The sequence below is a fragment of the Gymnoscopelus microlampas genome (assembly GCF_963454915.1).
Source record: "Gymnoscopelus microlampas genome assembly, chromosome: 9".
In the NCBI taxonomy this organism is placed as follows: domain Eukaryota; kingdom Metazoa; phylum Chordata; class Actinopteri; order Myctophiformes; family Myctophidae; genus Gymnoscopelus; species Gymnoscopelus microlampas.
This window is the reverse complement of record NC_139946.1, coordinates 53,010,283-53,023,946: the sequence shown is the minus strand read 5'-3', so window position 1 is coordinate 53,023,946 and position 13,664 is coordinate 53,010,283. Positions and strand designations below refer to the sequence as shown.

The 13,664-nt window shown below is 41.7% G+C and overlaps 1 protein-coding gene across 1 annotated transcript; it reads right to left on the bottom strand.

Annotated features, from left to right (window-relative positions):
* Positions 1-1,093: 1,093 nt before the first annotated feature.
* LOC311052012 (uncharacterized protein) lies at positions 1,094-12,862 on the bottom strand. Its single transcript, XM_084066768.1, has 4 exons — positions 12,630-12,862; positions 9,527-9,697; positions 4,497-4,691; positions 1,094-2,271 (listed from the first exon to the last, which is right to left on the bottom strand). The coding sequence occupies exons 1-4, from the start codon at positions 12,808-12,810 to the stop codon at positions 1,109-1,111; spliced, it is 1,710 nt and encodes a 569-aa protein (XP_083922894.1). The 5' UTR covers positions 12,811-12,862; the 3' UTR covers positions 1,094-1,108.
* Positions 12,863-13,664: the final 802 nt, after the last annotated feature.

Sequence of the window (13,664 nt, the reverse complement as noted above, 5' to 3'; positions counted from 1 at the left end):
AACCATATAGGGTTTAAGTGGTTAAACACAATGGCAGCTTTTGCCATTTAAAGCCCCCCCGTTTCCAATGTACTTTCGTAAGACAAAAAACATACGCTAGCTACCACCATTATATGATGCCATCAATGTTAGATAAGCTACCTGTAACAATATAACATTTAAAAATATGTAATGAGGTGAAAGAGTTGCATCTATTCAATAACAGTTAGTGCTAGTCAATATTTGGATTTAATATGATTTAACGCTTTATATGTCTGCAAGGTCACACAGTTTGCTAAGTTTTAACATAAATAAACATAATTTTCCACTCTCTCTCACATACGCCCTGTAGTACTGCCGCGTACCCCTAGGGATACATGCACTCCCATTTGAGAAACATTGCACTACTCTACTAGCATTTCCAAAGAGAAAATGATGGAAACATGAATGATTACAATGAAGTTTGTTCTGTGTGAGGCTTCTTAGAAAAATGCATTTGTTATAATGCACTGAAATATAAGCCCCACCTCCAATAGTGATTGTCCAAGTCTAGGGTATAGCAACCGTTGCTATCCGCCATGAAAATAGACCAACTGCTGACACAACAGGGAGTCAACGTAAACTAGTATCTATCTATCTATCTGTATACCGATTTCAAACTTGCTGTGTGCCGCCGAGAACCTGGGGATGTGTTGTGCCAAGTTAGAATTCAGTTTTACTTCAGATTACAGCTTGTGCGAGAAGTCATTCACAAGGACAGCAACGTCTTATCTTGCCGTGGCCAACAGCTGTAGTTACTACGACAACGCAATCTGAAGACTGTTGCCGTTAAAAGGATCACAAAACAAACACACGCATCACGACAGGATGTACAGATGGTTAGTGTTTATTCATTTGTCTATTTATTGACTACTACTACTATTAGTCTTACTTACCCTGTGGTACACAAACCCTCTTTCTGATGATATTAATGTAGACAATTGCTATTAGATGTGGTTTCTCCCTCTGTCTTTGGGAGATTTAGAAGAGATTTTGGGGCTCTGGTAACAGAAGGACTGACAAAACCACTTGTTTTTGCTTGGCTCACATAACAGTAACTGTGGGGGACGGGTCTTAGTGAATGGTCTATTCAACTAACAACTTTCTCCCCTGTATGAATCCTCATGTGTTTCCTCAGATCACTCATTTGATTAATGCCTTTCCCACAAACTGTACAAATACATGGTTTTTCCCCTGTATGAGTCCTCATGTGTTTTTTCATATCACTCTTTTTAGCAAAGCCTTTACTACAAACTGTACAACTAAAGGGTTTTATCCCTGAATGCGACCTCATGTGTGTATACAGATTACCTCGGTTGTTGAAGGTTTTTTCACAGATTGTACAACAAAAGGGTTTTTCACCTGTATGAGTCCTCAAGTGATTTTTCATAGTACTCCTTTGGACAAAACCTTTGCCACAAACTGTACACCTAAAGGGTTTTTCTCCTGTATGAGTCCTCATGTGGGCTTTCAGATCATTAACATAAGCAAACGGTTTGCTACAGAAAGCACAACTAAAGGGTTTTTCCCCAGTATGACTCCTCATGTGTTTTTTCACATCACTCATGCAAACAAAGCCTTTGTTACAAACTGAACAACTAAAGGGTTTTTCCCCTGTATGAGTCCTTGTGTGGATCTTCAGATTGTACATTTGACCAAAATCTTTACCACAAATAGTACAACTATAAGGTTTTTCCCCTGTATGAGTCCTCATATGTACGTTCAAATTGCCCCTTAGATTAAAGCTTTTACCACAAACTGTACAACCAAATTTCTTATCCCCAGTTTGACTCGTTATGGATGGAGTTTGTTTCGATAACATCAGCTCCTGGGACAGTTTGTTACTCAAACACAATGATTGTCCTTCCACATGTTCTGTCTTGTAAGATTTCAGTATGTTTAAAGCTGACTGAGCTTCCCTGGTCTCCTCCCAGTCATTACTGTCTTCAGTGTCAGATTCACAATAGTGTGCAGAGAGGAGGGGGACATGACTTGTTGGTTGTAATGCTCCACAGTCCTCTACATCAACTTGTGTTATCATGAGGCCAGTTGAGGTGCTGGCAACAGGCTCTGTGTCTCTGTTGTCAACCTCATCTTCAGTTTTCACTGATAGTAATGTCAACATTGACCAATCAGCCACCTCATGTTCTTCTTTGATTTGTGGAGGCTCTGGTTCCTCCTGGACCAGACTGGAGCTCCTCTCCTGCTGTTCAGGGGAAGGCTCCTCTTTACAAATAGGGAGGTGCAGGAACTCTAGGCAAAAAATCAAATGAGAGAAAACAATTTGTTTAAAGGGGTCACACCATGCATTTCTTTTTTTTTTTTTTGGGCTCCCCAGTGTCTCTTGTACCCCTTTTTTTTTTTTAACATTCAGTCATTCATTCTCATTTCAGAGATTTTCAAAATGGGCGTGTCTGAACAGGCCATCTCAGAATGGCATGGTTGCTTACATCAGGGGTTCTCAACCTTTTCAGGCCGCGACCCCCAAAATAATGATATTATTTCCCGCGACCCCCCGCGTGCACGCGTGCGGTCCCGTTCGCGCGTGCGAGCGGGCCCGCTCGCGCGCGCAAAGGTTATTTAATTATAATAGGTTATTTGATAATTATTTATTATCAAAACATTTTTGCAAAAAGTGGGTAAATTGAGTAAATTAGCTCATAAAACATGAATTAATGATAATAACATAAAAAAATATTTTGTAATTCACCAAAAAATCTGGCGACCCCCCCAAATTATTTGGCGACCCCCCTGGGGGTCGCGACCCCCAGGTTGAGAACCACTGGCTTACATCACGAACCATTTCTGCCCATGTATTTTGACAGACAGAATTGCTCAGTAGCACCCCTCTGCCCAACAGGACGTTTTGGTATTGCAGCTGAAAGTGCTTTATAAGCCAGAGAGAAGTTAGTTGGAATGAGTATATCTGAGTGTTGATTTAGGCTCAAACCTTTTGAAAATGCTTTGAGGGACATACACCATATGATATTAAATATCTTTTTTTTTTAAAATTCATGGTGTGTTCCCTTTAATCAAAATACTAAGTTTTAATAGCATATTAAAAATGCATTAAATGCATTTAATATATAATAAGGCAATACTAAGGCATATTATGTTTGGTTGCAGGGCTCTGTTCTGGGATCTTCCTACCCTTCCACATACAGCAGTAGGGAGAGCACTAGCAGTAAATAAAGATTTTCCTACTCTCTTTTGGGCATGACATACATAAAGTACATACGAATGTTTTAGATCCTAGTACGCTTGAAACCCACCAGACGTGCAAGCATAAGAGCACAGATGCTGATTTTTAATCCACTCATGTTAATGAATGTAGCCATTCTCACTGGCCGCGCACGGATGCTCCAGTCACGCACGTGAAGATATTTTTCCTGCTCGGGGTGGGGAAAAAAGGTTAGTCCACGCGCATTCTCATTGAAATGCATTGACCAGATGTCTTTGGTGAGAACAGTTGTGCGCAAACCTGCGCACACAATTAATTATAGAATGTGATTCATAGTTTTTAAGTTTTAAAACATACCTACACATCTGGCAAAAATATTGTTACAGCCCGAACAACTTTATATAGATATGTTATGTTCAAAAGTATCTCAATTTTGTTTCTGAAGTCTGTTAAAAGATAATCTGATATTTTAACCACTTGAACCCCAGCATCCCTATACTGGGGGGAACGTTCAGCAAAAATAGCAGCTCTACAAGCTCATAACACATCGCGTTGTGTAGGCTATTTTTGACAAAGAGATATGGTTTACAGTGAGAAAAAGCATACCAAGTACAGTTGCAACTCAGGTCCGATTTACTGAGCTTCATGCGTCAGGTTGCAAACGCACAGACAAGACGAAGTGTCAGGATTACATCATTCTCATTGAAACAGAGTTGTTGGCGATGTCTGCTTCGGCAAACTTGTCTGATGGTCGACTGACCAAAACATCAACATTGTTTGTCGACAGTGTTGATTTTGACAGCAAATTTTGATTTAGTTTTAGTCATAGTCTTTTGAATAGAATTATCTAAACTAAATGTCATAAGATTTTAGTCGACTAAATCTACAGTTGATTTAGTCGACTCAAATCTATTTTGGCGGTGCCTTGATGGCGTCGTAATGGCTGATTTTACACTTGGTTGCATACTGAAAATAGCCGATCTACAAGCTCACAGTGAGCTAGCTTGTAGATCGGCTATTTTCAGAGCGCAACACCTAAGCGCAACCAAATATAAAATGACTTGTCTTTTAGTTCTACTGGATCTGCTCTCCACTAGTCCCTCACTAACATTTTTATCTAGTTTTTATTTGTTGACGAAAATGTCAATATATTTAGTCTTAGTTTTAGTCATCATAGCTTAGTTTTTATTTAGTTTTCGTCAGTGAAAAAAGGTAGTCGACAAACATTTTTCGTCATAGTTTTAGTCGACAAAATCAACACTGTAGATTAGTACAAATACAAGTGACTGTTTTTTACCTGAAAGAGTGTTGTTGCCCCTTGCGTTTCTATCAAGTGATGTCGAGGTTGACCCATCAGCCTCCTCTGGTCTTTGAAGTAGCTCCTCCTGTTCCTCTTTAATCTGTGGAGGCTCTGGTTCCTCCTGGATCAGACTGGGACTCCTCTCTTGCAGCTCGGGGGAATCCTCTTTACGCACAGGAAGGAGTAGGAGGTCTAGAAGGAGGGAAGAGGAGGTGATGTCAGCAGAGAGCAAATAAACAAAACGTTTTCTGATTGTATAAGAAAACTTGGGTTGCTAGGGGGCGTGCCTTGCGTCCCGGATGCATATAAATCCGAAAGGACCCAGTAAACTCCCTATTGATGCGTCGAGGGGACGCACCTTATTTTTAACCTGATAAAAAAAAAGAAGTAGTGAACATAGGTACCCTAGAGCGGACATCTTTGATTACAGCTTGTGCGAGAAGTTATTAATAAAATGAATAAAATAATAACAAGTAATGGTTACTGGTTCAATTCATGCTTCATATTGACTACATTTATTTTCTTCGGTGTTCACTCTCCATTCCGACATCTCACCACTCCGACTAGTGGCTTCCGCGTGCGGTTAGGGTTAGGGTTAGGGTTAGGTATAGGGTTCGTCAACGTCGGAAAGGCGACATGTCGGAAAGGAGAAATGCACCCATTTTCTTCAACGCTGTGTCCAGCAGCACCCATAAACACTAACAAAAAATGACCTGATGAAGATGTGCTAACGTCGAAATGTTGTCACGTTATTTGCATGCCACCCGTTATTAAAAAGGCTTTGGCCTAGACCGTGGCGTCGCGGTCTAGGCACCCTGGTTGCAAATCCTTAATAGCAGTGTGCCGCGGGTTCGCGTCCCGTTCCCGTCTGCCTTTCCTGCATGTCTTCCCCCCATCTCTCTCCCCATTCTTCCTGTCAGACTACTTTCCCTGTCCCTCTCCAATAAAAAAACAATAAAAAAATACAAAAAAAAAATATTTAAAAAAAAAAAAAAAAAGGCTTTAAAGGAGACACACCATGAATTTCATTTTTTTTTATTTTTTTGGTATTTTTTGGGCTCCCCAGTGTCTCTTGTACCCCAAAAAATATTTTGTTTTAACATTCAGTCATTCATTCTCATTTCAGAGATTTTCAGAATGGGCGTGTCTAAACAGGCCATCTCAGAATGGCAAGTTTGCTTACCTCACCAAACTTTCTTCCCATGTATTTTGACAGACAGAATTGCTCAGAACCGCAGTACAGCACCCCTCTGCCCAACAGGACGTTTTGGTATTGCAGCTGAAAGTGCTTTATAAGCCTGAGAGAATTGACTTGGGATGAGTATATCTGAGTGTTGATTTAGGCTCAAACCTTTTGAAAATGGTTTGAGGGACATACACCATATGATATTAAATATCAAATATTTTTTTTAAATTCATGGTGTGTCTCCTTTAATTGTTCGAGTTTGCTCCCTCTTCTTGTTTAACAGTAAAAGAGGCTCTGCATAAAACAGACTGCACTGGCTGCATAGTTAAGGGGGCAGCCCGCCATTTACCAGGGAGGTCCAACAGCGGTCAGATATGGTTGAGGAGGTACAGAGGGGAATGCTTCAGGACAACAGACTGGGGACTTGTGATGACGGCACTAGTCTCTGCCAGAGTATCACAGACTACATCTATGAGGAGGAGCCATCGTACCCATTAACATGGTGCGCTGCTTCTCCTACAACAAGCCCTGGATGAACGAGACCACCATACCCGTAGCCCTGTTGAACAGGAAGAAGAGGGCTTGCATGGATCATGACACTGAGGATGGCAAGGTCATCAACAGAGAGCTATGGAGGACAACAACAACGTGTGTGTGTGTGTGTGTGTGTGTGTGTGTGTGTGTGTGTGTGGATGGATGAATATAAAGTTATATCACCCAGCCCTAAGGTAGACCATATTTGAGCTTCACCATACATTATCTAACACCAGAAAGGAAACTAGAATCCAGATGCTTAAATACCTTGCTCTTCCCAAAATACCACACTGCTGATAACATCACTGAGATCAATGAGATTATACTTCAAGAGTGGAGAGTCCAGAAAGAGCAACTAGTGTGCATCACTAACAGATAATGCCTAAAATATGCAAAGGGCTTTTGCAGATTTCCCTGACCTGTGGATCGGGTGCTTCTTCGGCCACAATTTAAACCTGGCCATCACAAAGGTCCTCCTGATTAGAACAAACGCAAAGAGGCCGCCTGTCCGAGCCTGCCTTGTCCAGTGCTTCTCGAGGGAGCTGGTAGAGGGTGTTGTTGAAGGCTAAGCAAACAGTGTGAGAATCAACATATCGTTGCTGTCGGGTAGGAACCGATTGTCTCCATATTTGTGTTTTTTCGTAAATTAATGTCCTACTTGATCATACTACAGCGTCACAGTATGATCAAGTACTACATCACCACATGCATCAAAAGCAGCAGATCCGCAAGCTCGAAACAAGTTATGAGCTTGTAGATCTGCTACTTTTGCTGTTTTTGAATTTGAATCCTCAAAAGTAACAGTTTTGGACATATGGGGTTTCCACTGGACAGAGACGATATTAGGGATGGGACGTTCAAGCAGCTAAGCTAAACAAAAAGAAAACCACTATCCGTTTAGAACGAATTAACCAAAGAAATATAATATAACTATAAACAACTACACTACTATAAATAATCAAAAATAATTGTAATATTGTTTTGTAAACTCATACCATAGCAGTGTTGCTCACTCGTTCCTGTTTTTCAAAGTGACGATTGGCAGTTCTCAGACTGGATTCAACACATCATTGACATGCTGCTCACTGCACTGCTCTAGCAGTGACAGCTGAACTACCTACAGAGCCACGATGTTGATTCATCCATCGTGTATATCAAATATTCATTGTTGCTGGCCGCCACAAAATATATAATATTAACGTCAAAACAAGCAGCATATTAAGGGGGGAAATGTCGGTTTGTATTCTACACAATAAATGGCAGGTAAAATGTATTTAAGTAAAAAATGAAAAAGGCTTTGCTCTGAAGCTGTAGCTGATAAAGGGACTACACACCACCAGCAATGGAAAACATTTCCAGAAAGACAGATGACTGTCTTTATTTGGACGTTGTTCACCTTGTAGGCTCTGTCTGTAATGCGTTTGGTGATGCGCTGCAATGTTAATCTGACACCATGCATGTCAACCGGCCCGAAGCACTCCACATACACATTTACAATCAAAAAGCCCAAAAGCCCGTCCCCAAAACATATCAAGACGTTGGAACGATTACTTAAGTCGACAACAGGCAATCAGTGCAACCCTGGCAGGAGAAAGAGAGGACATGGCACCTGACGCCAAATTACTCTTAGATCACTGTCACAAAGCAAGTGAGTGAACAAGCTCCTTTGGCCCTTCTTAGCCAGTTCTCAGATGCACTTGCCTCAAGAGACCAGGGACACACTGACTCAAGTCAGTCCTGGAGCACATCAAAGTGGAGATCCTGGTGCACTGCAGACAGACGAAGACCATCCAGTGGTCATAAAGATGAAGAGGATGATGATGATGATGATGATGATGAGGGGGAACCATGACTGAGGTATTCGGAGAAAGCACAGAGGATGATAGATGTAGTGTAGTTTCATTGACCCTCTCTTCATGTTTGGTATACCCCGTAGCAATTGTTTTTCTTTTTGTTTTTCTTGCCATACTAGCAATTGATTCAGGAAGGCATGGACGGCATGTGTCGACGTCGCATGTGCCACATTTGTAATTGGTGTAGAAACTCGTTTGCTAAAACAGTGGTTCTCAAACTTTTTCATGTCAAGGACCCCCAAATGGACACTTATTAGCCCACAGACCCCCATTTGAAATGATAAGCCAGGGACTCCCCATAAGAGAAGATTTTTACGGCTCTAGCAGTGATTTTCATTTCAAGGACCCCCAGTTTGACATGCATTAGGCTACGGACCCCCATTTAATGGCATTTTTATCTCTGGGACCCCATTTCATACTGTAAAATCAATGTTAATTTGTAACTCTGAGAGTGTACAAATGGAACCAAATGGACCCTAACGGGTCCATTTGGTTCCATTTGTACACCCTCAGAGTTACAGACCCATAGGGGTCCATTTAGCTCCTATCCATCATTTAACTGGGGACCCCCTGGAACCCCCTCGAGTACCCCTGGGGGTCCCCGGACCCCACTTTGAGAACCAATGTGCTAAAAGGGTCTGGAGCAAACCTAGCCTGGTTCCAAACCATAGACCCCGCCCACTCCCACTGCTCCTCTTGGTCTGGTGTCATAATGTGAGCCTATGGATTTTAACGGTAGAAAAAAAAAACGTCAAATCAGAGTCGGAGGTGGGGGTGGGTCTAACGACAAGCCAATCAGCGAATATCTGCTAAAACAAGCTGTGCGATGACGTCAGATGTAGGCGGATCCGTGGATCTCTTGTGATTGGTTTAGGGAGATTCTAATCCCCTCCCCCTTGCGATCGACTACAGTGGAGATAACGTCAGCCTGAAGCTCCACGCAGCTTCAGGCTGATAATCAGGCTATAGAGCAAACCTGCCGTTACTGTTCTCCCTTCTGTACGGAGTACGGCTTCTCCACTAATTCCCCTCCGTCTGTGTGGTCTTGTGTATAATAGCAACCTACCACATGTTTTTATCTGATAAATGTTCAACAGACCAAAACATCAACCACGTTTTTGATTAGTAGTAATCATTTTTTTGGGCGGTGCAACCGCCCCTATATGTGAGGTTTGGACATCGACCCAATTGCACCCCCCCAACCCTGCGCTGTGATTGGCCACCAGTGTACCCCCCTAACCCTGCACCGTGATTGGCCACCATGACTCTATTCAGGACTGTGATTGGCTAGAAACACATGACACATGTGCATAGCCCTATAAATAGGACTATGCACTTAAAAAAAACATTGTTTTCTTTTGTTTTTTTAAGTGAATCACTTCCATTACTGTGATGACCACTGTGACCACACCGCCCACTTCACACTGGGTGTGATTTTTTTTATTTTGTTGTACCTGAGAGAGAAAGAGTGTTGCCCCTCGCCTTCCTATCTAGTAATGTCAACGGTGACCCATCGGCTTCTTTTGGCATGTGAAGTAGCTCGTCCTGCTCTTCTTTAATCTGTGGACACTCGGGTTCCTCCTGGACCAGCCTCGGGTTCCTCTGCTGCTGTTCAGGGGAACGCTCTATAGAGGGCGAGAAGATGTAGCAAACGTTAGCAAAGAGCAAATCAATGTCAGAATCAGAATCATATTTATATTGTCACATCACGTCTTAGAAAGACCCCTCATGTTCAGTGGCACTTAACACTGGAAAACGAGACAAAACATAAAATAAATGTATTTGTCTGTCCATGAGGTCAATTGTTAAAAGTATTGTATTAACCATAAAACAACCACTGCTCTTGTGAGGACACACACACACACACACACACACACACACACACACACACACACACACACACACACACACACACACACACACACACACACACACACACACACACACACACACACACACACACACAGACACACACAGTAGATTAGAACAGCGAGCTGCAGTGGATGATCATGTGAACTGAAGTGCAGTCTCAAAGTAGAAAGATGTGTTCTCTGTATCTACAGCTGTTCAACAGACATCATCCTAGCAACGGACTGTTTGTGATGATGTGAAATGGTTAACGCCTAAGATGCCTTTATACAGCCAAAGGCTCAAGCAGGGCTTAAGAGTTTGTTTCCCCCCCCAGCAGCTGTCAGAGCCCTAAATGAGGACATGGACAAAAAACAAGACATTTTGTATTGTCTCTGTCGGGTGGAAACCTCTTATGTTCAAAACCGTTACTTCAAATTAAAAAGTTGCCAAAATAGCAGATCGACAAGCAACGCTATGCATGACTCCTCTTTGCACGTTAGACTGGACACTGCTGCTATCGATTCCATATCGTATCTGTGCATTATATCTGCAGATTATGCTTTTTTTTTTTAAATGCTGCTAAAAGATAAGCTATTCTTCAGTCTTTTCCCCCCTTTATTACCGTAATTTTCGCACTATAAGCCGCACCTGAATATAAGCCGCAGCAGCTAAATTGAATGATTTGTACATATATAAGCCGCACTGGACTATAAGCCGCGGGTGTAAAATCCCTAGATTTAGGAGGTCCCCTAGTGGCCGTTAGCTATAAAAATCCATAGATAAGCCGCACCGTTATATAAGCCGCAGGGTCGAAAAATGGGAAAAAAGTTGCGGCTTATAGTCCGAAATTTACGGTATATTATTACATTAGACTGTAATTTTCTCTGCTTGTACTTGTATAAGTTAGTGTTACTCTCAACCTACTGCACATACAAACAGAGCTACTAGTACCTTTAAACACATTTGAAAATCTGAGGCTTTTCGTATACTATTTTAAATAGTTTGGGGGAAAGTGCTGCTAATTGTCCCAAAAGTGAATGCAAAATCCTGAAAGACTTCTGCTATATGTTTCAAAAAGCTTTATACCCTTGCCAACATATATACATGTGTGTGTGTGTGTGTGTGTGTGTGTGTGTGTGTGTGTGTGTGTGTATATATATATATATATATATATATAGTTGCACATAGCTCTGTTTAAACCAGTGGTTCTCAAACTTTTTCAGGTCAAGTACCCCTAAATGAATGCGGATTTGGCCGCAGACCCCAATCTGAAAAGAGTTTCAGATGAGGTGTTAAAAATGTGAAAAATATTCAAATATTTTCAAAGAATATCACGATTTTTTGAAAATAGCTGATGTATGTAGGGCCCTGGGGGTCCCCAGACCCCACGTTGGGAACCCCTGCATTAGACCACGGACCACCATAACTCTGAGAGTGTACAAATGGAACCAAATGGACCCGTAAGGGTCCATTTGGTTCCATTTGTACACTCTCAGAGTTACAGCAACATAAGGGTCCATTTGGTTCCATTTAAATGGACCCTTACGGGTCCATTTGGTTCCATTTGTACACTCTCAGAGTTACAGCAACATAAGGGTCCATTTGGTTCCATTTGTACACTCTCAGAGTTACAGCAACATAAGGGTCCATTTGGTTCCATTTGTACACTCTCAGAGTTACAGCAACATAAGGGTCCATTTGGTTCCATTTGTACACTCTCAGAGTTACAGCAACATAAGGGTCCATTTGGTTCCATTTGTACACTCTCAGAGTTACAGCAACATAAGGGTCCATTTGGTTCCATTTGTACACTCTCAGAGTTACAGCAACATAAGGGTCCATTTGGTTCCATTTGTACACCCTCAGAGTTACAGCAACATAAGGGTCCATTTGGTTCCATTTGTACACTCTCAGAGTTACAGCAACATAAGGGTCCATTTGGTTCCATTTGTACACTCTCAGAGTTACAGCAACATAAGGGTCCATTTGGTTACTAACTATCCAACATTTATCTGGGTACCCGCTCAAGGACCCCACTTTGAGAACCATGGGTTTAAACAATACTCCCCCTCCAGTTGTACTTACTTTCTCCCTTAATTGTTTTATTATGTTTTGACACTTGCTTTGGCAATGTACACGTATGTGTTTTTCATTCCAATAAAGCTCCTTTGAATTGAAATAGTGACAAATTAAACCTTCTTGATACAGCTGTGGTAACCATGGCAACCACAGACGCAGTCGGGAGAAGGGTATTGATACTTTTACTTAAGTAAAACCATGCGAGTCCTTTTTCCAGCATATGAAAACACCGGTTTCAAAGCAGTGTTTGTTAAGCCATTGGTTCTCAAAATGGGTTCCGGGGACCACCAGGGGTCCTTGGGGAGATTCCAGGGGGTCCCCAGCAAAATGTGTTAATAATATAGCATCACAATCCTTTTGACCACCTTAACCTTTTATACTTTGGCTATTCAAAAATAGCAGATCTACAGCACCGCGCTGTGAGCTTGTAGATCTGCTATTTTTGTAAAATCTTTAACATTAGAGAACATTTTAGATTTTTTTAAATATTTTTTTTTAACACAAATCTTTGCTTTTGGGAGTCCCTGGCACAACATATTTTCAGATGGGGGTCCGCGGCCAAATATATATCAATTTGGGTTGGGGGTCCCAGCCAGGCATGTGTGAGTGTAACCAGGTCTAACCAACCTGTTCTGTGTGGCTTTAAAACCACATCCAGGATTCTTTGTTGTTGCTCAATCTGTTGTTTGGAGCTGAAAGCTTGATCCTCATATTCTGTTAGAATCCTTTCAACCACCACAAAGATCTCTTCAGCGGCCATGGAGAGACGCTCGTTGACAAAGGACTTAAGTGTTTGTAGTAAAGCCATGTTTAGAAGAGTTCATTTGTATTAAAAACCATCTGGACAGCTGACCGACATTAGCTCTCTGTGTCTGTAGCATAGAGCTATCTTTAGCCTCCGCTAACAACAACAACAACAACAACAACAACAACAACAATGCAATGGAGTTCCGGGTCATCGTTGACAGGTTCAATGATTGACCGTGAAGGTGCTGCCACCTGCCGGTGGCTCCTTTTCATTACAGTCTCTCCAGCACAGGGGAGATTCAATTAGATCAGTGGTTTTCAACCTTTTTTGCATCAAGGACCCCCAAATTGACAAATATTAGCCCAGGGACCCCCATTTGAAAAGATATGCCAGGGACTCAACCATTTAGATTTTTTGGGGGTCCCAATCTACACTGTATCACCATCATCAGTGTTCATTTAACTCTGAGTGTACAAATGGAACCAAATGGACCCGTTAGGGTCCATTTGGTTCCATTTGTACACTCTCAGAGTTACATACATATAAGGGTCAATTTGGTTGCTAACTATTAATTTGGCTGGGGACCCCCTGGAACCCCCTCAAGGACCACTGGTGGTCCCCAGACCACTGGTTGAAAACCCCTGAATTAGATGAATCTCAAAGGATCTTTTATTGTATTCAGTGGTAAAAGTACCAATACAGCAATGTAGATATACTCTGTTACAAGTAGAAGTCCCGTATTCAAAATGTGCTTGAATGAAAGTAGAAAAGTATTGACATCAAAATATACTTAAAATATCAAAAGTAAAAGTACTCATTGTGCAAATGTCCCATCTCACAAGTTCCAAAATGTATTAAAAATCTTTTGAAAATACCAATCTGCTATCACGATGCGACGCTAAATTTTCAAGTGG